This window comes from Oncorhynchus clarkii, chromosome 4, assembly GCF_045791955.1.
Source record: "Oncorhynchus clarkii lewisi isolate Uvic-CL-2024 chromosome 4, UVic_Ocla_1.0, whole genome shotgun sequence".
Lineage (NCBI taxonomy): Eukaryota > Metazoa > Chordata > Actinopteri > Salmoniformes > Salmonidae > Oncorhynchus > Oncorhynchus clarkii.
In genome coordinates this window covers 64,421,896-64,448,628 of record NC_092150.1, presented here as the reverse complement: position 1 = coordinate 64,448,628, position 26,733 = coordinate 64,421,896, and the positions used below count along the sequence as shown (strand labels likewise).

At 42.4% G+C, this 26,733-nt stretch overlaps 1 protein-coding gene across 1 annotated transcript in view; it reads right to left on the bottom strand.

The window, feature by feature from the left end:
* Nucleotides 1-26,175, bottom strand: part of LOC139407098 (mannosyl-oligosaccharide 1,2-alpha-mannosidase IA-like) — a 165,796-nt gene extending 139,621 nt beyond the window's left edge. Inside the window, exon 1 of the mRNA XM_071150494.1 lies at nucleotides 25,395-26,175. Coding sequence (XP_071006595.1) covers nucleotides 25,395-25,904 — 510 coding nt within the window. The 5' untranslated portion in view covers nucleotides 25,905-26,175. The remainder of the gene's footprint in view (nucleotides 1-25,394) is intronic.
* Between the last annotated feature and the right edge of the window lie 558 nt (nucleotides 26,176-26,733).

Sequence of the window (26,733 nt, the reverse complement as noted above, 5' to 3'; positions counted from 1 at the left end):
ATTTCTGCGTTTTGTGTAGCGCCGGATAAGCAAAGTCTTTGTTTACGTCGCATTCAGGCATTTTGAGGTGTTGCATGCTATCAGATAATAGCTTCTCATGCTTTCGCCGAAAAGCATTTTCAAAATCTGACTTGTTGGCTAGGTTCACAACGAGTGTAGCTTTATTTCAATACCATGCATGTGCATTTTGATGAAGGTTTGAGTTTCAACGAGTACATTTAGCATTTAGCGTAGCGCATTTGCATTTCCAGGTGTCTACTTGAGACATCTGCGTCTCAAGTAGGAGCAAGAAGTTAACAACAGAACGGTATCAGGTATCACTTCCCTTTTAGCGTGTGTGAATGAGCAAACTGAAAGGAGTGGTCTCACAGGAATACAAAAGGGACTTTAAAAACACGACCGTTCAAGAAGGCGCACCACTTCAACGACAAAAGTTTAGCTTCTTTGAATTCTAATAACGCACAAGAACCCGGAGCATTAACATGAAGAATACAGATTTGGAATCTAATTTGTGTTCATACAGAATCGTGTACTACCAGTCTCTCATTTGTAGCGTTGTACATGGGGTGCTCCTTGATCAGAATGCTTCATTGTTTGTGATGTGAGGTGGCGAGGAGGCGGGAGGGAACCTCTTTGGACTACATGATAACAGGGATGGTAATTAGGGTGTTTTATGAAACAGATTGAGCCTTGCTGCTTTTGATGTGAGCTAGAACTAGAGGAAGATCCATCGTGCTGAAAGAGGAGTCGCTGTGTTTACAGTGCATTTAAGCACTTGTTCAGAGGAGAGCGAAACAATGAAAGACGGGAAAACAGGGGCAAGCTCTTTATACACCCGCCCACTACAACTAACAGTAGCGCCCACTCTAATGTAAGGATGTACTAGTAAACAACGCCAGGCAGGTGTAGGACAACACGCCCACTCTAATGTAAGGATGTACTAACTAACCAAAGCCGGGCAGAGCTAGGACAACAATACACCTGACCTGCAGAAAAACAACGCACCTCGCCCGCCTGTCCATCAGCTCAACGTTGAGTATTCATGTCTGTGTCGTGCACACTATAATACGATTATTTACTAACGTCATTCCTCTTAGGGGAATTTTCACTGCGATTTCAAGCATCAGCAATACTGAAGAGCCCACTCAGCTAATATGGAAGAGGCTTCTCCCTTGGCAGGTCAGTGGACCCTGACCATCACACTCTCCCCAGAGAGAACGCTATCCTAAACACAGGAGAGGAGCAGGAACAGGTAAACATACAGGACCAATGAAAAAAGGCCTCCCTCATCATTCGAGTGGGTCTAATCTAAATCTGTAGACAGGAATCAGATTCAGTGCTGACCTGTTGAGAGGTTAAACCTACCTTGCATAATGTCCTACTCGTCTATTTATGATGGATGAATTTACTGATTGATGCTCTTTTTTATCAAGCTAGCAGCGAAGCATCTAAAATGAGTGCACATTAGATGAATTCAACGGACTCCAAATCTACGGTCAGTGTGCCCTGTAGTCGCTGAGTGACACAGCAAAACCAAGCATTTGCATTGACATGGCAGACAAGCTACAGTAGGCTAGACAGACTGACTAAAACAGGTGAGGATAAGTGCTGCCTGGGGTCAATTGATATGCTGTGGCTATGCAGCTAGTCCATAAGACTGCAGACTGGAGGCATATACATCAAGCAAATAAATTAGAAGAGGTTATGCGAGGGTAACAGAAGTCACTGGAATTACCTTTCTTTGATCTATTCTCTACCGTCAACCAGATTACCATTTGTCTAGCAGATTAGCATTTTTTTTTTTAAATAAACCCCAACCAATGACTCAGTCTGGCATCGGCCCACCAGGACAATTCAGCATCCAACGCAGAGACAAAAACGCTCCATATTGTTTCATCCCACATTCTTCTTTTATTTTTGATGTGGGATGAAATTAGAAGTTTGTTTAATTAGCTCTCGATCACTGTACAAACAAATGTTTTTTTAAAATCAGCTCCTCTTTCTGTGCAAATGAAAACAGGAGGGATTTCCAAAGGGACTGGCAGGCAGGAGGCTGTGTAATTACCGCAGATCTCCCTCAGCCTTCCTCTGTGTCTGTGCTGTTCTGTTCTTCTACAACCACCCCCCACCCCCCTCTAGGGTTGGGAAATGGGGAGACCTCTTCAAAAGATGTCACTCCAAATATCGCAATATCCGATATAATCATGTTCGAAATAAAAAGTTTCAAACATGCTTTATAATTCATGAACCTACGGTGGCAATACATATGGTAAGTGATTACAATGGGGCTTTTGACATTGACTGTTTTATACTGTTCAATCCAACTTTTACATTTAAAAATAAACATTGCATTTTCATCATAATCTGCATTTCCTGCGCTTTTGTTATCATTTCGGTATTTCATTAGGATCCCCATTAGTGGTTGCTAAAGCAGCAACTACTCTTCCTGCGGTCCACACAAAACATTAAATAATACAGAACATTAATAAATGAGAACAGCTCAAGGACAGCACTACAATGTAGAAAATAGTAAAAATAAAGAAAAAACCTGGAATGAGTAGGTGTGTTTAAACTTTTGACTGGCACTGTATATTGTCAATGTCATCATATAAATCGGCCTCGGCCTAAACCGAACATGCACACACGCCTCGCTAGTCTCCAACTACGCAGAGGAATGCAGCTCTGTTCAAAGGAAGAAATCAGAGGCTTTTCATAGACATACAGTGGGGAGAACAAGTACTTGATACACTGCCGATTTTGCAGGTTCTCCTACTTACAAAGCATGTAGAAAATCAAAAATCCAGAAAATCACATTGTATGATTTTTAAGTAATTAATTTGCATTTTATTGCATGACATAGGTATTTGATACATCAGAAAAGCAGAACTTAATATTTGGTACAGAAACCTTTGTTTGCAATTACAGAGAGCATACGTTTCCTGTAGTTCTTGACCAGGTTTGCACACACTGCAGCAGGGATTTTGGCCCACTTCTCCATACAGACCTTCTCCAGATCCCGGGGCTGTCGCTGGGCAATATGGACTTACAGCTCCCTCCAAAGATGTTCTATTGGGTTCAGGTCTGGAGACTGGCTAGGCCACTCCAGGACCTTGAGATGTTTCTTACGGAGCCACTCCTTAGTTGCCCTGGCTGTGTGTTTCGGGTCGTTGTCATGCTGGAAGACCCAGCCACGACCCATCTTCAATGCTCTTACTGAGGGAAGGAAGTTGTTGGCCAAGATCTCACGATACATGGCCCCATCCATCCTCCCCTCAATACGGTGCAGTCGTCCTGTCCCCTTTGCAGAAAAGCATCCCCAAAGAATGATGTTTCCACCTCCATGCTTCACGGTTGGGATGGTGTTCTTGGGGTTGTACTCATCCTTCTTCTTCCTCCAAACACGGCGAGTGGAGTTTAGACCAAAAAGCTTTATTTTTGTCTCATCAGACCACATGACCTTCTCCCATTCCTCCTCTGGATCATCCAGATGGTCATTGGCAAACTTCAGACGGGCCTGGACATGCGCTGGCTTGAGCAGGGGGACCTTGCGTGAACTGTAGGATTTAAATCCATGTGTGTTACTAATGGTTTTCTTTGTGACTGTGGTCCCAGCTCTCGTCAGGTCATTGACCAGGTCTTGCCGTGTAGTTCTGGGCTGATCCCTCACCTTGCTCATGATCATTGATGCCCCACGAGGTGAGATCTTGCATGGAGCCCCAGACTGAGGGTGATTGACCGTCATCTTGAACTTCTTCCATTTTCTAAAAATTGTGCCAAAAGTTGTTGCCTTCTCACCAAGCTGCTTGCCTATTGTCCTGTAGCCCATCCCAGCCTTGGGCAGGTCTACAATTTTATCCCTGATGTCCTTACACCCTCTCTGGTCTTGGCCATTGTTTGTTTGATTGAGTGTGTGGACAGTTGTCTTTTATACAGGTAACGAGTTCAAACAGGTGCAGTTAATACAGGTAATGAGTGGAGAACAGGAGGGCTTCTTAAAAGAAAAACTAACAGGTCTGTGAGAGCCGGAATTCTTACTGGTTGGTAGGTGATCAAATACTTATGTCATGCAATAAAATGCAAATGAATTACTTAAAAATCATACCATGTGATTTTCTGGATTTTTGTTTAGAGTCCGTCTCTCACAGTTGAAGTGTACCTATGATAAAAAATACAGACCTCTACATGCTTTGTAAGTAGGAGAACCTGTAAAATCGGCAGTGTATCAAATACTTGTTCCCCCCACTGTATTTACAAGAATGTAGGCTAGTTCACCCATTATACACACTACACAAAGCAATGCACCATTCTTTGTCTACGCAGGTGTTTGTCTGCGTCTCATACATAATACTGAGACTAGGCCGAAAATCACAATATGTGCAGTAAGGGCCTATTGGATTTCCTCCTCATTCACAATGGGTGTGACATCACAGCGAGCACAGTCTTGTCATTGCAATAGCCCTCTAACTAACCCACTTTCAGAAATCAATTCCCAAGGACAGGGGGAGAATGATCTCCCTGGCTACGATGATTATCACCTTTTTAAAAAGCCCTTAAAATGTTCCATCGCAACGATGTGGATCTAATGAGAACAAAAAGGGGGCAGTAACCGACATTATCTCCCAGCACTGATCAAATACCTGTCCTATATTGTAGCCAGTGCTGGGGATCTCTCCCTTTGACTGACAAGAAGATGGGGAAACCAGACTCCAGTACCTAGATCTGTGGAACTTTAGTTAGAGGTCCGGGATGAATAGGACGTGTTTCTTTTTTGCCATAATCGAAGGTAGACATGTACACAAAGCTGAAAACTAGTTGGCAAGGGTTTCCCTTCAGGTTCAGGGCAATTCCACGGAACCGGAATTACACTTTGACCCAGATTTTTCTCTTTAAAAAGTATGCCAAACAAAAACCATTGATTTGAAAAGTTTAACAAACGATAAAACTATATGCACAACAACTACTTTGAACAATTTACACAGACAATAAAAAAACACACATTTACTAGAAAACTGTGCAAATGTAAAGTTTGAAAGCTATGATCCCTTATTGTGTAGCTGAAGGGGTGGAGACAGGTTAAAGCAGGTTTTTTTAATCCTCGAGACAACATGGATTGTGTGCGTGCCATTCAGAGGGTGAATGGGCAAGACAAAATATTGAAATGCCTTTGAATTGGTATGGTAGTAGGTCCAAGGCACAATGGTTTGTGTCATGAACAGCAACGCTGCTGTGTTTTTCATGCTTAACAGTTTCCCGTGTGTATCAAGAATGGGAAGCATTGGAGTCAGCATGGGCCAGCATCCCTGCGGAACACTTTCGACACCTGTAGATCCCATGCCCCCAACACATTGAGGCTGTTCGGAGGGCAAAATGGGGGGGGGGGGGGGGGGGTGCAACAGCTCTGACACACACACACACACACACCACCAGGGGTCTTTTCACAGTCCCCAAATCCAGAACAAATTCAAGAAAGCGTACAGTAAAATATAGAACCATTATTGCATGGAACTTCCTTCCATCTCATATTGCTCAAATAAACAGCAAACCTGGTTTCAAAAAACAGATAAAGCAACACCTCACGGCACAACGCCTCTCTATTTGACCTAGATAGTTTGTGTGTATGCATTGATATGTAGGCTACGTGTGTCTTCAAAAAAAAAATTGATGTAGTTCTGTCCTTGAGCAGTTCTTGTCTAATGATGTTCTGTATTATGTCATTCTGTATTATGTTTGTCGTGTCTTTGACTATGCTGGATTAAGTGATGACATGCTATTCAATAAAATCCTTTCTCAGTAATTAATATTACCTGATTGAGCTAATCATGTAAATGTAATTAACTAGAAAGTCGGGGCAGCACGAAATAATATTTATAGAGCTGTTATCTTCCGAATAAACTCTTAAAGACCTAGTATTATTTTACATCAATAGCAGTCAATATTAATCACCTGATTTCAGTCTCATCTGAAATTTGTAAATTCTTGGTTATCTTCACAAACCCTGGCTAACAAGTTGAGCAATACAAAATTGGGTTTAATTATTTATTTACTAAATACCTAACTAATCACACAGAATTACATATACACAGAATGAATCATACCTTGATTACAAATTACGTCATGAAGGAAAACGTCCCTAGTGGACAGAACAGATATGACAGCTGGTTACACAAAGGAAAGGGGTTGGGTTTGAGTGAAAGAGCGGGAAGACTGAAGAACAAAAGGGAGAAGTGATGTCTCTATCGGGCCGTAGGCCACTACTCTATCGTGAATGCAGAATCTTATGCATTCTAAATTACCGCCCATTTGGAAAAGGAAAATTCAATAAATATTTACTCTGTAGGTTGGTGGTAGATGGAAGGCCGTGTTGCCCAACAGAGTCCTTTGTCCTTTGAAGAATGTCTCTGGTGGTAAATTGGATACGTTGTAGTAACGTTGTGGTGTGGTAGACGGGATACTCCGTCTGTTCTTTCCTAGCCCACGTTTGCAGCTGCTGTTGCCAACTCAACGGCTAGGAGGTATCACTTCTGTAGTGAATAAGAGTTCAAAGTTCATACTATTCGCAACCAAAGCTCACGCTGAGGTTGGCTTCATTCTGTAGTTATTATCTGAACCCTTCTGACATCGGATCGTCATCCTAATGTACCCGGAACAGAAAGTTATATTGTCGTCAAGGCTTTATATAGGAAGGGAGAGGAGGGCGTGCTTCATAGTTTAGAACCAATGTCTCTTCACGTGGGCAGGCCATTGAGTCGGGCCTAATTCACTCATGAAAACCCAATTCTCACATTTTAGAAGCTAAAATCACATTTCATCCCATCACGAATAATTTCATATTCAAACATTTAAATTGCACAACAATTCCATGTGAATCTGATAACTATAATGTGTAGACTTTCCACTGTACCGTGTATGTCATGCTATCATTGATGAGAATGTCTCAGATGACAACCGAAATGACATAATATTCATTAAATACCAACGCATATGTTCAACTGGATGGATTACCAAAATATGGTTCATTTCCCTCCACCGGCTGATGTTCCCAGAATCTCTGTTTAACAAAGGCTATTCAAGAATCCCTCTGTAGAGTCAAGAGAGAGGGAAGGGAGAAAGGTATTTATGGTGGGGGAGGGGGGGGTCAAAAACATTACCCACAGGCCAACAGTTTCATGTTTTGTGTGGACCCTAGGAAGAGTAGCTGCTGCTTTTGCAACAGCTAATGGGGATCCTAATAAAAATAAAAATATCATTACCGAAAGTCAAAGGTGTTCTTAATGTTTTGTACACTCAGTGTATGTTTTCAGTAACCCAAAATATTTTATTTTCAACTGTTTGAAGCTGGTGTACAAAACGAAAGAAAGACTCAAAAACGAAACATTAGAACGGGAAGCATAGAAATAGTGCACATAGAACAGCTCTACCGCTTCTTAGACTTGCTTTCAATGAGAATCTATCATTCACAGTTCTATATGAATTTGGTCAGATCGCCCAAAAGCCTATATTGAAGCTTTAACTGGAGAGAGAGCAAGAGAAGAGACAGTGGCAGAGAGAGTGAGGGGTTGTCTAGATTGTTTTCAAAGTCTTGCTTTGACCACCAAACGACAGAAGAAAAACAGGACAGTAGCAGGTGACCCAACAGTGGTGTGTGACTATCATTTCCCATTGTAGCCAATTCAATTGCAGTAATTCCGTTACCGATTTAGTAACAGAATTGCACGTTTTAATCACTTCATAATTCCTATCAGTTAAAACAAATGTGTGGGTTTACTTTTACTTGTTACATGCGGGAGAGAAAGTAGAAAAATGTCTTAAAGATGTAGTTCTGTTACCAAAAACCCACAAGGCACAAGGCAATGTTTCTTAACCATACAGAAGGCAAATAATGTATCCAAAACTAAATATATGTGTTGATATTAGTTGGTAGGGTCTTTACGTCAACATTATTGTGTTTTGATGTACTTCTAATACTACCAGAAAAAGTCCTAAAAGGTATGTTATCTAAGACTCCCTTTCCATCTGTTTGACCAGAAATCAAAGCCTTGGCTTATTCCACATTTGTAGGAGGGAAAATGTTTGAAAAATGTATATATACACCTTAATTTATGAACTTCATATGTTGGCGCTCATGGGTCCTCTTACATGGAAATGCCCTTCAAATTCTATGCCACTTGAATCAATTGCTCAATGGCTGACATCAATGGCAGTGAAGTTGACCGCCGCTCGGTGCTCCGACAACACAGCACAATGAGCCACTGTATCCATTTCAGCATTCCCCATGGAGGTCACCACTGTTACGGCAGCTTGTCATTAACCCAACGTGGAGACTGGAGAGGCAAGCAATGAGTCCCAGCTCCTGCATATAGATGATGGCAAATCATTGACTGCTGTGCAAAGATCTGGGAGTTAACGACCCTGTTTGCATCCTATTGAGTAATCTGCAACTGGAGGCATGTGTGTAGTGCTGAAGTCCCCAGGGAGGACTGGCAAATTACAGGACAACAAATCCAATAGTGAAACAAAAGCATTAATGAAATCCTCCCTGGGGAGGACGACATCTAGCTAACAGGTGTAGTGATGGCGGAGGTGGCGGTGTGGGTGGAACACTGGGCACTGGCAACGAAGTGGGTCTTTGGCACAAGGGTGACAGATGGCCAAACAGCACACACACTGTGTGGGGGAGCCAATGTGGCCTCTCCTGGGACGGCATGGGCACACAGCTGAAAAGTGCAAGGCAGAGTTGGGTTACAGATGTTTGCCCTGCGCCCTAAAAGAAAGCAAAGAGGTGGCGGCTGGCCAGCGGGCTGATTTGGCTGTGGTCGATGATGGCATCTTTTACACATGGCAAAGTGCTGGACGGGCGGGATTGAGTTACGCAGGAGCACGCCTACTCAGAGGCCATCTGCACACTGACACTACTACACTCCTTTCTCTCACCATCATCAATAGACTTGTATTACCAATTTGATAACGCACTTAACAGTGGTAATAAAGCTTCTGTCTAAACCCAAATTGTAACACTCAAAACATATTGGGTCTTTTTACTCCACCAAAACACTTGTCTCCAGTGTTGTGATATCGAGCCATCACCCACTGAGATAGAAAACTGGATCCATGTAAAAGGACCAACAAATGTATTGGATTTTCTTACACCAAATTACAGCAGCTCTTGCATTTCAGAAGTATCACAGAAAAATAATACATTAAACATTTACGATGATCAACCTTGCAAAACGAGATTCTTCAAAAACACTGCTTTGAGGAAATACTATAAGTGTTTCATCCAAAGCCAAAGAAGAAATGCAAAGCCGATTCCGGAGTCAAGCAGCACAAACATCATGAAAAATGAATGGCATTTTAAACCTGACATGCATTCATGCTACTAGGATATCATAACTTATTTTTAAGGCAGCGAAGTGCATGAAATGTTGCTTCTGCTAACGTGCCATTACGCCACTTCCATGAAGCGACATACATGCCTTGCCGCCGTGGCCATGCGTGGTGTAAATCTGTGAGCTTCTCCTCCATGGCGTCTCATTGGCTTTCCAGTAAATCTCAGGCTGCTACCCACCTGCGTTACATGAGATGAATTGGTCAGGAAATCGATAAGCCATTGGTCCTTTAAGTGTGTTCTGTCACTGCGACGTGTGGCCAGAGAGATGCTTGATACCAGGTAGGCGACAGAAGAACCATTGTGATTGGCTGATGGATCCAAGACTCACCTTCTCAGACCATTATTTCACAACAGGTGAACCACATTGAAGATTGTCAGCAGCTATTAAAAGGCACTGCGGACACAGCTTTCAGAAGGTCACGGACATTCTTCCATTGAACGTTGCTTTGGGACAAGAGTCATCCAGCTCTCATCTGCAGAGCATAGTAGAGACTACATTGTCGTAAAGAACAAGTCCTTTCTCCGATTGTTTGACTGGTGTCGGAAATATGTTGTCTTGTTGCCTTGAAGCAGAGCAGCAACAATATGACGATGGAAGTCTATCTTGCTTATATCACACATCCTGTGGTCACTCAGAATTGTGGCAAATGGCTGATTTCGAGCATTAGGCCTCCAATAACGTGATAGGTAACCTAGTTAACAGTGTTAAACAATACCAGATTATCCTACTGAGGAACACCATATTAAACACAAATCAATAGAAACTGATTGCTGACAGGGAAAGGGATGAAATTCAACAGGAAAATCAATAAACCGGCAGTTCTGGAAGCTCCTGTTATTAATTGGGTAAAAGAGCCGCTGGATTATAGGCATTGACAACATAAACATGCTATCGAGAAGGGGGAAAAAAGGATTTAGCAATTTATGATCACTTTCATTATGTGAGGAGAGCTGTCTTGGCAAAAACTACAGCCGGAACAATACCAATATCACGATACTCGTTAGTATCTTTGAAAGGAAACAAAACACGAAGCGGAGTTAAATTCTCTAGGAAAACAGCCCTAATGTTGGAAACAAACATCATTATGTTGACATCCAGAGTCACATTTCTTTGTTTTCCAAGCTACAGCACACAACAATGTACATAGAGCAGGTTTTTAAAGAGTTTGGTCTGGTTTGTGTTTTCATATTTGCCATGACATTTCTTTTGTGATACTGGTATCGTCACAGCCCTGGCAAAAAAAAATTAAATAACAATTTTAATTGAAAGGTGTTAGTACACATGTCTTCAAAACAAGGTCCGGTCAGGACTATTTAATTGAAGAGGGGAGCGTTCTGTTCACTTCAAACTGTTCTTTTGATTTTTATTCATTATTGGGAACAGTGGAATCTGGTTTGACCTAGCCTCTTGACACAAGGCAAACTAATGAAGACCTTGTGAAAAGCCAATTGATTTTCTTCCCTCCTCCCCTCGATACGGAAGCAGTTAAGGAAATTATGGATGGCTTTGCCTAACAGGCTGTAGATCATGATTAAAGAGCAGAGACCCAACATTATTCAAATCTGTTGGCCTGTAAGTGCGGTTTGTTGAATGAATAGTCACAGCACAGCACTGTCTGTGAAGGTGATCCAATCTGCACTGTTGGCATACAGATCTGATGGACTGGATACAAAGTCTATATAGACTTGGTCACATGGGCAACCTTTCACCACGCGATATCACATGTCAAATTTCTCAGCCGCGGTGACTGGCCACCATGTCAACCTTTAGACCTGTGTAAGGTAGAGGTCAACCGGGAACAGCTCTTAGGGACAATTATTGACCAATCAGTGCCTCAGTCAGGGGTGGGGCAAGTAATCAATACGGTCCGCAACACATCAGTGTCAGTATTCATTTGCCTGCTTGATGACCTCACGAGTCATTATGACACCCAAACAGAGAGGTAAATGCGTGGATGTCTAGGTTCTAGGATTGTACCTTAGCACTGTCAGTATCAATAGAGATTGGAGAGGGAGCCAACATCCTCATCTAACAGAAGAGCCACAGTACCACGGATCTTCCTTAACCACATAAACAGTAAAGAGTTTCCAGTTGTATCCATTAGTGTGCAGTAGAGCAGTATTTCTTCCTACACTGCAGAACAGAGTGCTCATCTTTCCTCTTGGCTGCTTGTTTACTAAGCCAGTCTTTGAGATTCTGTCCACAAGGTATTTGGTTCTCCTCTGTCAATGGGAGAGTGCAGCCAGTCCCCTGCAGTATACCTTTCTCCACTCTTTTATAGCAGGAATAAAAATGAAATGTGCATTCTGAGCATAAAAAGTGAGCAGGGCGGGGATGGAAAAAAAAGAAGAAAAAGAAAGACAGGCACCTGCAGATGCTTGAGGGCTTCAATTACTGCCTCTATGGTGCCACAGGTCAACAGGGGGCCTTTGGCTCAGGCCTGGACAGGATTAGCCCTGTCCAGCTCAGTCTGAATGAGGCCGGGGCTTGACTCTGGGCAGGGTTGTGGTCCGACATGAGAAGGTGAGATTGTATGGGGGCCGGGGGCAGGAATGAAGAGCTTTTACAAATAAAGCAGGCACCCAGAGGGTTACGGCCTGGCTGAGAGAAAAACTCACCACTGCCTTGCGCTTTCTCTCATTTACCTCTTCTTTCCCCTACCTCCCATGTCTTATTTACGAGTGGAAAAATACGAAGATGCTGGCTGAATTATTTAGCGTGTGTACTCGGCTTTCCTTTCCCAGGAAATGAATGTGGTGCACCGCGTACACTGCCAAAACTACTAACCTGGGCAGGGTCCATAAAGGTCCATGAAAATACAACCACCACAATGCAACACACACAATTCAATCTCAGAAACAAAATAGTGGATACTGCTGCTGCATTTGGACAAAATGGGCCCAATCTGTCAATATATATTTTTTTAATTGTCCACTTTAAAAAGAGCATCAATCCAAACCCCTGAAAACATTCTCAGCTGTACGTTGTGTCGTCTGCATCAGGCTAAATGGCCCAAACATTAAATGTCCCAGAACTGCACGTTACGTTACATAATTGCCCTTAAGACATAATATATTTTTTTTAAAAATGGGACCTCACAAAATGAGAGCCATTATTAAAATATGCCTGGTTACTTAAATCCCCAAAGATAAACAATTTGTCGGAAGAGGCAAAACAATACCATGTAGAGCTGTGAAGATGTCATTCACCATGCCGGTGTTAAAACAAGGCCAGGTACGTGACAAGCCTAACAATAAACAGGGTTTAGTAATGACCTGGTGGCAGATAGAGGGTTATACTCTATCTGCAAGCACTTGTACTATGCCTCTGCTGTAGTCTGTATTCAGCAGTATAGTGGATAGCTGACAGAGGGGAAAAATCCAGCCTATGGCCAAAAGCAGAGGAATGACGGCTCCTGCTCCACCACATTGGGCATTGTCCGTCATCATAATAGTACTCAGGGCAGTGGTGGATGAGGAGGAGGACAGTCTGCTGCACTGTTGGGCCATTAATTAGACTGAGGATGGAGGTACTAATCCGTTAACTACAGGTCGTTATTGAACTGCATTTCCTCATTAAAAGGGAAATTCTGCCACTTTTCAACCTAAAATGAATTATCACCAGCACCCTACTAGTGTGTACATGAAGTGGAGCAGGTCGAGAGTTAAGTTCCTTGGTGTCTGCATAACCAACGAACTATCATGGTCCAAACCCACCAAGACAGTCGTGAAGAGGGCACGACAACACCTCAGGAGGTGAAAAGATTTGGCATGGGTCCCCAGATCCTCAAAAAGATAGAGCTGCACCATCGGTTGCATCACCACCTGGTATGGCCACTGCTCGGCATCTGACCGTAAGGCACTACAGAGGGTATTGCGTACGGCCAAGCTTCCTGCCATCCAGGACCTATATACTAGGGGCTGTCAGAGGAAGGCCCAAAAAATTGGCACGGGCTCCAGTCACCCAAGTCATAGACTGTTCGCTCTGCTACCGCACGGCAAGAGGTACCAGAGCGCCAAGTCTAGGACCAAAAGGCTCCTTAACAGCTTCTAAGACTGCTGAACAATTAATCAAATGGCCACCCGGACTATTTACATGGACCCCCCCTATACATAGTCACTTTACAAATGACCTGGACTAACCTGTACCCCCGCACATTGACTCGGTACCGGTACCCCCTATATATAGCCTTGTTACTGGTATGTCATTTTCTTGTGTTACTTTTTGATTTAGATAATACATTTTTTTCACTTTAGTTTATTTAGTTAATATTTTCTAAACACTATTTCTTGAACTGCATTGTTGGTTACAGGCTTGCAAGTAAGCATTCCATGATAATGTCTACACTGGTTGTATTCAGTGCATGTGACAAATAAAACTTTATTCAATTTGATTACATATGTGAAAACACCAAGTTCTAATGGTCTGTGGTTACAAAGACAGCAACAAAAAAAAATATTTAAAAAAAAAAGTTTCTCTGTGACGTCACAGGATAGGTAGGATTAAAAGTACGAAAAACCAGCAATGACTATCTAGCCAGAGGGAAGGTCTTTTTTTATTATTATTGCTCCCCACGTCACCTCTAAATCTCAGTCTTTGAAAATCACCGTTCTTAAAATAATTTTAACTTCTGATGATCGGGTAGAACTTTTTACTTCATTTATTTTTACGAAACGTGCCGATTTCTCATATGTAGACACTGGTATTGTGCTGGAGATAATGAAAATGATGTTGAAAAGTGGTGGAATTGACACCAAGGTGGCGACACGCATCTCTGCGTGCCTGGCAGACATTTCAGCTTGGATGTCGGCCCACCACCTCAAGCTCAACCTAGACAAAACCAAGCTGCTCTTCCCCCCGGGAAAGGCCTGCCCGCTCCAAGACCTCTCTGTCACGGTTGACAATCCACAGTGCCCCCTACCTAAGTGCAAAGTACCTTGGCGTGACCCTGGACAACTGCCTGTCGTTCTCAGGTTCACACTCTACAACACCCATCTGTATCCATTGTGCGTCTATTACCAGATTGCCAGCAAAATTAGCACAAGTAATAGCTAAATATGCTAACGAGCACAAACAAAACTAAATTAATTGCAAAGACAAGCAATCCAGCTCAAAGTTATCAGGGCCTAAAATTAACACCTGCCACCCGCCAAATGCGGGTAAATTTCGGCATTGGCGTGTAAGAATGTCTAATTCACCAGCCACTATGGAGGGTGGTCACAATCAGGGCTCTACAGTGCGAGCATTTCATAAATAGTCAACTCAAGTAAGGGCACAAGCGCAAGTTGAGATTTATAGCAAAATAAATGCTGCAGTAGATATTTCAAAGTTTTTCTGCGGCTTCGTTTCATGTCTGATAATACACAAAGAAATCTGAATCCTGATGTTATAGCTATCCCACTGAGCGGGGTGCTGAAAGACTCCTTTTTTAGAAGCAATGCACACAGGCATAAATTTACTTGAAAGTCTACTAAAGTGAGACTTTGTCCTTGTGTTTCTTGGCTATTTGCATAGTTTTTTTTCACAAGCTAGGTTTCTTTTCAATGTTTGAGTTTGCTTACACTGCTAGCAATAAGAGACATTGTAGTAAGATTATAAAAGGCACACGCGAACAGGTGGCCCTGTTACCAAGAAAACCTTACATTTAAAAAATTAATAAAATTACTAATTTAAACCTTTATTTTGACTAGGCAAGTCAGTTAAGAATAAATTCATATTACAATGACGGCCTACCCCGGACGACGCTGGGCCAATTGTCAGCTGCCCTATGGGACTCCCAATCACGGCCGGATAAGATACAGCCTGGATTCGAACCAGGGACTGTAGTGACGCCTCTTGCACTGAGATGCAGTGCCTTAGACCACAGCGCCACTCTGGAGCACCAATGAGGATTTATTTTTTTATTTATATTTTGGTTCAAAGACATATCAAGGCTTCACTACAGACCCGTGTTCGATCCCGGGCTGTGTCGCAGTCGGCTGCGACCGGGAGACCCATGAGGCGGTGGACAATTTGCCCAGCATCGTCCGGGTTAAGGGAGGGGTTGGCCGGCCGAGACGTCCTTGGCCCATCACGCTCAAGTGCCTCCTTGTGGGGGCCGGGCGCATGTACACTGACTTCGGTCGCCAGTTGTACAGTGTTACCTCCGACACATTGGTGCGGCTGGCTTCCGGGTTAAGCGAGCAGTGTGTCAAGAAGCAGTGGCTGGTATACAAAAAAGTTAGTTTTAGGCCCTGAAAGTCATTTTTGGTGAGTTTGGAAATCTACAAGCAGAAATGAACAAAGCTGTCAAAGCAAAGGGTGGCTACTTTGAAGAAACGCAAATATAAAATATATTTAGATTGGTTTAACACTTTTTTGGTTACTACATGATTCCATGTGTTATTTCAGTTTTGATGTCTTCACCATTATTCTACAATGTAGAAAATAGTAAAAAATAAAGAAAAACCCTGCAATGAGTAAGTGTCCAAACTTTTGACTGGTACTGCACCGCAGTCAGTCAGACTGGCCTGCCCTCATGCATGCATCCTCGAGACCACACAGGTGTGGTTCCAGAGTTAATGAAGCAATTAACATCTCATCATGTATAAAAATGTCCAGTTGCCCATTATTTTAGCTACCATGACTGGAAGAAGAGATCTCAGTGACTTAGGACACGTACGTGTGTGTGTGTGTGTGTCTCTCAGTCACCAGATCAACCCAATTGAACACTTATGGGAGATTCTGGAACAGCATTTTCCACCACGATTAACAAAACACCAAATTGTGGAAGAATGGTGTCGCATCCCTCCGATACAGTTACAGACACTTGTAGAATCTATGCCAAGATGCAGTTCTGAAGCTGTTCTGGCAGTCCATGGTGGCCCACTTTATCTGGGTGTTTCCTTTATTTTTGGCAGTTATCTGTATGCAAAGGCTGCTGGAGAGATCTATTCAAATAAGGGGACATTTGTACTGTGAAAGTGACTCACTCTTCCGTCTTACCCTCTCAGCCCTGGCTTGACAGTATTGTCCGTCCCGATTACCAACATACCTCCGCCTCAAAAATTATTCCCATTTTAATCCTACTGACAGACCATGCATGAGATGACATGGTGGCCCTGGAATAACCTGTGGGTCTTGTACTCCATCTATCTTTTCAGTAATGCAATAACTTTGTGAAACATAAAACACAGATTGAAAACCAATGATCTGTGTGATTGGGAATCTGAGAACCAGTCTGCCAACTACAATACTGAACACTAGAGGGGTTCAATTAAGAGGATTGTTGTCCTATACAACGTATAATATCTTCCCATAATAATGAAATAGAAAGCAATGTCTTTATAGTCTAGAGAGTCATCTTAAGCAGACATTAAACAGCTATGATTCTGTTGATAATTTGCAGCAAAGCAAAGAGAAATCGCACAGAATGCTAGCCACACAGGTAGGCAGGAAGGCAGCAGTACGTGGAAGGAAGGAGGCAGAACAGGACGGGACACTAGAAGATGAATTGGAGCTGAATGCCGTCATTGATCCTTAGCCCAGCCTCTCTCGGTGTGAAGAAAACAGAGTGGAACCCCACTCAGAGGGGGAAATTAGAAAGGTCATTAATATTAGCTGGTCATTGGGCCCATAAATTATGGTTTACTTGAAGCAATATGAGGAAATCGATCTCCCAGCCATGGTATACATTACAGGGTATACAAAGGGAATGGCAATAAAGCAAGTGTTACGCTCCTCGGACTACCAATAACCTAGGCTCTAACAGCAACTAAACATCACAGCACTCAAGTGAAGCCAACGGTATCACTCAAGGTCTATAGCAGGGAAGAAGTTCAACCGTGCCTGACATCCCTCCTGCATAAACCTCCGCCCTAACTGCATTGTTAATTTACAGACGAAGTACCAGACCAGGTCAACTGGTGATCCCTTTGATCTCTCCTGAGTTAAGTAATGTGCAAAAAAAAACTAAAAGCAGATTTACCTGTGGAATAATCACCAAGGCTCTCTAAAATAGGATGAATTTGTTCCTCTAGGGCAATTCAAAAGGCTGACTGAGGGCCCTTCTCCTGAAAAATGTGTTTGTTTTCTATGGCTGTGTTTTGCTTTCCGTATATTGAAGTGCATAGTGTAGGCCTATATTGGTGTGTTGATGTGTATACAGGGCTCATCTGTAAAATAGCCATTGGTCTCAGCATGACTCCCTGTCAAAAAGGTTCAATAAAATATCAAGATTGCATCTGTATAAATCGAGATTCTTTTCAAAAGGGCACGAGTCAATGGCGCAGAAGGTCTTTATTGGCATTCAGTAAATAAAAGCTACTGTACAAAGAACCTTTTAACTCAAGAAATGTGCCAGCTTGGAGACATCAATTTCCCTTTCCCAAAGCAATTAAGACTGAAGGTCAGGATGTCTCACTGTGGTCGCCAACACCTCCCTACTGGGACTGTTTGTCTCTCCCTTGGTGCTGATCAATTGGATTAGGTCTCTGTTCTGCTTTACAGGCGAGAGTCATCATTAGTGTCAGTCAGGTGGTTGGGGCTGGTGGCTTGGGAGCTTCCCCTTGGTGGTGTAGAAGCACAGAGATTCTAAAACGCAGAGGCGCAACATCGCCAGACTTCCGGGAACGCTTGCGAAACAGACCAAGCAGACCAGGCTGGGGTTTGGGGTTTGAGGAGTCAGTGAGATAATTTTTCCTTAGTTGTTCATTTTATTGAAATCTAAAAGGCATAACCTAGATTCAAGCCAATGTCTGAAGTAGTTATAATCTAGGATTTCCTTTGGAGAAGCAGTTTCTGCCTATCTTCATACTGTACTGTCTCTGGTAGTAGTGTGTTAGAGCTCTGGGCCTCAATGGCAGAGTAGTGTGTAGTGGAGCTGCAGTGGCCCACCAGTCCTGGCCTCCTTATCAATCAGTCCTTCAATCACTCAGTTCTTAGAGGCATGGGATCACTGAGCTATTGGACTGGTGGTCAGCTTGAGGAAAGAGCGATAGGGCCTTTTAAGGCCGGTGATCACTGATATGCACACACACACGCACACAGACACAGACACAGAGGGATATGTGCGCTCACAGTATATGATTACGCTGTGACGTAGTCTTCTGCTCATAAGCCCCATAAAACCATCATAGCTGCCAATACTGGCTTTTAACTCTATCCTAGCTACATCCTAGCACTAGGAAGGCTTGTTCCTGGGGTTAAGATATAAGACGACACGAAGATGATCAAGTAGCCTAACATTCACATATTATGAAACAAAATAACTACAACCTTATAGCCTAGCATTCGTATATTGACCTGCCAGAGGACATAGCCTACATTCTTCTATAACCTACATTTATCTGAGCATACCTCTGCGATACTCAAAGGTAATGGCCACCTACATAGTAACCTCCTGTGAAGAGGTTTCAGGCTCCATCAGTGTATAGACTATCCACAGGCATAAACAACACTGTGCCCCCTGTGAGACGCAGCGGGATTGGCTGGCAGAAAGGGACTGCTATTAAAGCCATTACACAATTAGACTGAGCACCTGGAGGGCCTCCACGTCGGTAATTCTATAGCCGTCTACAGATAATGGAGGGCAATACAGATCCGTTTCAAACACATCTTCCTGGCATCCTTTGTAAGAGGTAAATGAACAAAATAATGGCTAGGGGTACAGAATCGAAGAATACTTTACAAAGATATACAGGTAGTTTTGGATTAAAAAGCTGTTAACTTCCCCACTAGGTTGTATGTCATGAAAGTAAAAGTGAGGAAGAGAGGCTACTGGGATTATCAGAATGTTACAGAGGTAGTTCAGGAAGGGAAGGTGATTTCGCTAAGTGTCATGTCGTCCATGGTGTGCAAAAATAATTCAACTGGATCTTGGGGGGATAGAGAGAGAGAGACAGAGAGAAACAGAGAGAGAGAGAGACCGAGAGAGAAAGAAACCGAGAGAGAGGGACCGAGAGAGAGAGAGGCCGAGAGACAGACACCGAGAGAGAGAGAGAGAGAGAGACAGACACCGAGAGAGAGAGAGACAGACACCGAGAGAGAGAGAGAGAGACCGAGACCGAGAGAGAGACAGAGAAAGAGAGAGAGACTGAGGAGGGTGAAAGAGAGGACTGCCTCATCCTTCCTTCCTAGACAGCCAAGGCGACTCGAGACCTTTAACAAACCCACAGTTTCTAATCCCTGGCTGCTGAGCCAGCTGGCCCTCTCCTCTCCGCATGCAGGGGGGACGGGACGAAAGCCTGACAGGGTTATTAACCGATTGCCCTTCAAGATACCAAGTGAATACTGATAAGCGGGTCAGCCCTACAGAGCTGCAGCCCAGGCACTAATTTGCATCTAATTTCCAAATGCTTACTAGCTCCACCCAATGTTGACCTGCCCAGTAGACACACCACACAGGAAGAGAGTGACATGCGAATCAGCAATAAGAGGATGCTGTGTGTGGTGCTGTGAACTGTGCTGTAATTAGCCCACAGTTGCAATGGTAAAGATTACCATAAACTATTCACCCAGTAAGGGTCTTTGTCAAACAGTCAGGCTTTTGTTCCTATGGCAATGTTTTGTTTCTATCCTGTACCTGTAGAGGTTTGTTGGATGGGATGTGTGTAGGCTACTACTAACTACAGTAATGACTGGGGATATAAACAGAGATTGCTGTCTCTGACACACACACACACACACACACACAGAGAGAGAAAGACAGCAGAATGGGTTTTTTTTCTTTCTAATTTGTATGATGATTCATAGTGGAACCTTGGTACCAGGATGAAAGGGGAACAGGCAGGTGATTGTGTAAGAAGAGACCTCAAGCACAAAACTAGTTCCAAAGAATGCACAGAAAATGTTCCCATTAAAAATAAAAATGACTAACCTTGCCCAAAACAAACTACACAAAGCATCCCTGCTGGTTATTTGGTTGTGCAATGTTTTCATAGTAGGCCTAAACCAGCACATCCCTCCCCCTAACAAACAGACACACACGGGCTATGGCTCTCCTTAGGAGAAACATTATGCGTTTCTAAGCCCAAGGCTGGGACCTAAGCCGAGGACTCTCAAAGGCAGCTTTGCAACCATAAACATGGCAAATTTTGATTGACTGCTAAAGAATCTGCCACCACTGCAATTTCCTCTAAATCACCTTATGCCTTCTGAATAATTTGATCCCATCAAGTGGTGTACTTTGTCAGCAGAGAAGCTGTACCACAGGAAGCTGATAGTCGACATGAGGAGAACCAAAACCAAATGCCGCCAGACTATGCAAATAACATGCTGAAGTGACAAACCAGCCAAGCAAGTGGTGAGTTGTATGTCTTTTGGATTCATAACTAAACACCCATTAACACTTTCTATTTTTAGTGGTTTCCGAGTATGGTGGCTGTACAAAAACAGACACTGGCCCTCTGAATGGGAATAATTCTTACCCATTTACTAGTCATCATTTGTAACACTATCATTCATAGTATGGAAGTGTCTATAAATGGTTGGTTAATTCATTGTTCAAAAACAGGACTGTCTGGAGGCTTAGACCCACGTAATTAGGCTACACAGTATACGAACACTAACAAAGTGCCATCCAAAATTATCATCCAATCAATTGGACTACTGTGGTTTGTCTACAGCAGAGATGGGCAACCGGCGAACCACGGTGCCCCTTTTGTAGGCCCGTGGATCAATTCCACCACCCCTCAAAAAAACGCACACACAAAAAAAAATATATATATATATATATATATATATATAATTTTTTAGGAAGTCTGTCAGGGTCTCAACTTACTGTCAAGAGTTAAGAGTTAGAATAGTAGAATATGCAATATTCTACATTTGGTTGTGCATGAGCAGTTGTCTTGTCAGTTAACATTTTTTTGATTGTTAAATTAGCCTAGCGGCCAGCTATCTAAACATGTAATCAAGCCATAACTGGCTGAGATAATGGATGGGCTGAACATGCCGAGAGATAAGTTCGGATTGGTCTGCCACGTTGCATGCTTCTGTCTATAACATGAGCTGATCAGTATGTGCAGATAATCCTTGCTACCGCAGCTTTTTTTTAAAGATATAATGCTAGCCATGGAGAAGTATTACTACTGCTCTCAACAACATTGCTGCCCTGAATTTAGCAGGCGCTATCGACAAAGATCAGTGGGAAAACGTTGTGATGGACTACTTTCTGCACACGGTCAGTGACTTGACACAACGCGTGCCAAACATGCTGTACAAACAAAACGGCGTAAATGGGTTCAGTCTGCTGTGAGGTGTTCATCCATGTAAGAGTCTAGCTACATTTTCAGATATTATATTTTTCAAAAATTGTCAGAAAGTTGTTTTCGATGCAAGTTCAAGTGTACTGTTAGCTAGCTAGCAAGCGTTAGCTAACGTTACGGGTATGAGCTGTGTAGTAGCTAATATTATTTATACCTCAAAGTCATTTGCATTGCTAGTTATAGCCTAACCCTAGCTAACATTAAACCTAGATGGTTAGCTTTAGCTACCTGCAGATTCATTCTACAGCATTTCATGCATGGTGGCTAGCTATGACAATCAGTTTGTATTGCTAGTAGTATGGTTTGGGATTATGAGTCAGTGTTTAGCTAGCTAGCTACAGGTCTAAACAAAAGAATCCACTTTGCCAGATGATTACATGACCCAGGTGTGTCTGGGGGATTATAATTGTATTCATGAACATGTGTACATATCTAGACAATAGTGGCCCATCCACTATTGTGGGGGGGGGGGGGGTATATCATTTATTTCACGTAACCCATCAATTTAGACAAGTGTGTCTGGTATAGGTGTGCCAACATGACCGTATTCGTATCTGTAAATTGAAATTTGATAGATCATACTGGTGATCATAAAAAACACAAGTGTTTTAGTATGCCTAATTAGATGTTGGCTAAAAACTATACCTCCCTGCACATTCTCACTGCAAAAAAAATGCAGATTAGGATCAGTGCAGGGAGGGTGAGTGTCTGTGTGTCCTCAATTTGCAGCAGGCAGCCAAGTTTGCTGTCACTCAGTCAGAATGTGGACTAGCGTTTCCATACCCTTGCCCCACTTGTTAGATATTATGCTGCCATGTGATTTATCATAGTAGCAGGCAGGAGCAATCTAAATTATCAGACAGAAAACATGCGAGGAAAAGTGATCAGGTGAATTTTTTAAGTGAGTGGACGGAGAAATATGCTTTCACTCTATCCAATCAGAGCAGCAGGATCAACGTACAGCCCACCCTTCTCTTTACAGACAGGCAAACTAGCCAGTTTAGTTATTTAAACCATGCAAATGACTGACGCAAAGACAGTATGGTTTAGAGACTCTGTGACTGACACATGAGAGACATGCTTCCTGGCACCCGAAAACATTTTTTTTCCAATCACAGATAATTACAAAAAAATACTCGGATCATAATCATATCCAGAAAATGGTCCATACCCGTTACGATAATAATTTTGTCCGACTACTCAGCACACCCCTAGTAGCTGGGTAAGCATCATCTAATAATTATGAAATATTTGTATCTGTACACTTTCTATTTTTGATATTGCTACTATGCATGTAACCATTTCACTGTACTGTTTACACCTTCAGTGTGTGTTTACCAGAGACGGTAATGTGAAGAACAACATGACCTGCACCAAAGTCAGATTAGGATTTAGGCCAAGGACTACATAGTGTTTTTTTATCTGGAGTTTTCCCTTATTGTAGGCTACTACTTTCACCACTTTTAGCCTTAATCTTTGGTTGTTTACTACACTACTCACTCTGTTTAGCACATGGCCTCACTTGTGAATCCTTAACTTCTTATGACTGGGGTGGCAGTATTAAGTAGCTTGGATGAATAAGGTGCCCAGAGTAAACTGCCTGCTACTCAGGCCCAGAAGCTAAGATATGCATATTATTAGTAGAAGTTTATAAAATTGTTTGAATGATGTCTGTGAGTATAACATAACTCATGTGGCAGGCAAAAGCCTGAGAAAAAAATCCAACCAGGAAGTGGGAAATCTGAGGTTTGTAGGTTTTCAAGTCTTTGCCTATCCAATATACAGTGTAGAATTTGGTCCGATTGCACTTCCTAAATCTTCCACTAGATGTCAACAGTCGTTAGAACCTTGTTTCAGGCTTCTACTGTGAAGGGGGTGCGAATAAGAGTTGTTTGAACCAGGTGTCTGGCAGAATGCCATGAGCTAAGTCTCGCGTGCAGCCGTGAGAACGAGCTGCGTTCCCTTTCATTTCTAAAGACAAAGGAATTGTCCAGTTGGAACATTACTGAAGATTTATGATAAAAACATCCTAAAGATTGATTATATACATCGTTTGACATGTTTCTACGAACTGTAATGTAACTTTTTGGGCTTTTCATCGGACCTAGTGCTCGCACCTTGTGAATTTGGATTTGTGAACTAAACATGTGAACAAAAAGGAGGTATTTGGACACAAATTATGGACTTTATCGAACAAAACAAACATTTATTGTGGAACAGGGATTCCTGGGAGTGCATTCCGATGAAGATCAAAGGTAAGTGAATATTTACCCTGCAGTTGACTCCACAACATGGCGGGTATCTGTTTGGCTTGTTTTGGTCTCTGAGCGCTGTACTCAGATTATTCCATGGTGTGCCTTTGCTGTAAAGCTTTTTTTTTTTTTAATCTGACACAGTGGTTGCATTAAGGAGAAGTATATATTTAATTCCATGTATAACACTTGTATTTTCATCAACATTTATGATGAGTATTTCTGTAAATTGATGTGGCTCTCTGCAAAATCACCAGATGTTTTGAAAGCAAAACATTACTGAACATAACGCGCTAATGTGAACTGAGATTTTTGGCTATAAATATGAACTTTATCGAACAAAACATACATGTATTGTGTAACATGAAGTCCTATGAGTGCCATCTGATGAAGATCAAAGGTTAGTGATTAATTCTCTATTTCTGCTTTTTGTGACTCCTCTCTTTGTCTGGAAAATGGCTGTTTTTCTGTGTCTAGGCGCTGACCTAACATAATCGCATGGTATGCTTTCGCCGTAAAGCCTTTTTGAAATCGGACACTAGGGTGGGATTAACTAGAAGTTTATATTTAAAAATGGTGTACAATACTTGTATGTTTGAGGAATTATAATTATGAGATTTCTGTTGTTTGAATTTGGCGCCCTGCACTTTCACTGGCTTGTTGAAAAATCGATCCCATTAAAGATGGGTGGGGCTAAGGCTTAAGAGGGTGTGAACAATGCTTAATGGTTGAAGAGATCTCCAGTAGCTGTACCAAAACATTCCAGGGCCATTTTCTCAAAGGTGGGATAACAAGTTTGTCAACTTTCAAAGCAGAATTACTTTCCCATTGTTCCTCAACTGCAGGGTATGATATACCATTTGGTAGCTCTGAGTCTCTACTTTTATCCAATGTAAAAAGCACAATTTCAAAGTTTGCTACATAAGACCGAATCGAGGAGGTCAGTCACATTAAAAACTGCAAACATTTCTTTCCACCCGATGGCAAAATGTGTAGAATTACAGGAAATTAACTAAAGGGGTCCCCAAAACGCTAGGTGTGTATGGATGTAGGTATGCAGACCGATGTGCCACTGCGGCCCCTCAATGAGTTCCGATATTTTGTGGCCCCCACCCCATCAAAGTTGCCCATCCCAGGTCTACAGGATGCACTCTCAATCTGGGTGATAATGAAGAGTATGGGATTGCGTGTATATAAATACAGGACATATGCGTGTATATAAATGCAGGACAGATATCTGGATACAAAGTTAATTAGTTCAAAGTTCAATAGACACAAACCACTAGCTGAAAATATTATGATTGTGCTGTACAGTGTCGTATAGGCCTAACTATAGTAAACCGCGTGTCATTTAAGAGGAACTTGCCGATTAGGCAAAACACTACAGCAAACACCGTATGGGAAGCGAAACTAATTACACAAACCCAAAGCAGCCATACTCATTCTAGTAGATAATAAAACACACATACATACATACATACATGCATACATACATACATACATCTCACCTCTTTAATTTTTTCTCGTCTCTCTTTGGTTTCCGGATCGGAGGGCTCGTGCCCTGTTGCTCCGGGTGGCCGGACATATTCAATGACTGGTAGGTTATCGTCATCTTTCCCACCTTTACCGAGACCTTCCTTCAAAACTTTGTCCTTCTCGTTCTGTATATCTTGCTTTATCTCGTCTGGTCGTTTCTGAAGAGTGTCTTTGGCTTCAACCAAAGCCTTTTCGTGGTCCTTTCTAATCTTGGCTAATATCTTTTCGTCGGTCCCAACTGCGATATTTGAATCACTATCCGTACCTTTTCGAGTGTTGGTTTCTACCGCGGACGAGTGGAAGAAAACTCCGCTGAGCAGCTTCGACGAATCCGGTAGGAAAAAAATAGCACCGAAACAAAGCGTAATAAAAGCGCTAAAAACTAATAGCAAAATGAATTTCTCTGTCAGTCTGAAAGAGGTCGGGCTGGAAGACTTCCTACTCGGGGTAGCTGTAAAAGGCAATAGAGTTGCTACTGGCATTTTCCTTGTCGTTCAAGAAACTAAAACAAATGAATTCAATTCTAAAATCGGCTTACGTCGCACACAGTCTTAGCTTCCGTACAATACTATTAGCTATCCATTTCCCATATGTATATCAGATAAATTAATAATTTAGTATTTCGTAAAAGTTACTATTGAGCAGCGCGCTGCTGTTTCAACTGCCCATACTGGGAAAACATCTGCAAAAACTCTTCGCTCAGAGCAGAACGGAAGGAATGGCAGCTATGCGCAATTGACAGCTCTTCTTGTCCAATCGCTTTGGTCTGCGCGTACAGTTAGCGAAATACAATTGTGGGCGTGTTGTTCGGACCCGAATGTGACAGTGACACTCTTGTTTTGATGTCTTGTTCAAACTTAATGGACACTCATAAATAAAAGACACATGCAGTGATCTAAACGATATCACATAATACAAAGTGGTCATATGAAACGGTTCTAGAGTAGAGGTAGTCAAGTCAGTCAATTACATCTCGGATGGATCTCGTAGTCGCACGGATTGTCTACTCAGTGTGTAGCGCGTGGACATTCCACATCGGCTCATGCGTTTGTCATGTGGCTTTGCGCGTGGCTGAATCGGACTTGTATAATTAAATACAAATAAATACAATCGCATACAAATAGTTTTTGGAATGTTAGGCTACAGACTATAGAACAAAATACATGAGAAGTCCGTGTATGTCAAATATATGTATTTTTTTTTGTCATTGTAATAATTTTTGCTTGCTGATATTGCCGTTTATTATGTCAACAGAGAGAGAGAGACTGAATTTAAACTAAACAAATAACAGCCTGCCAACACTTGTAATGA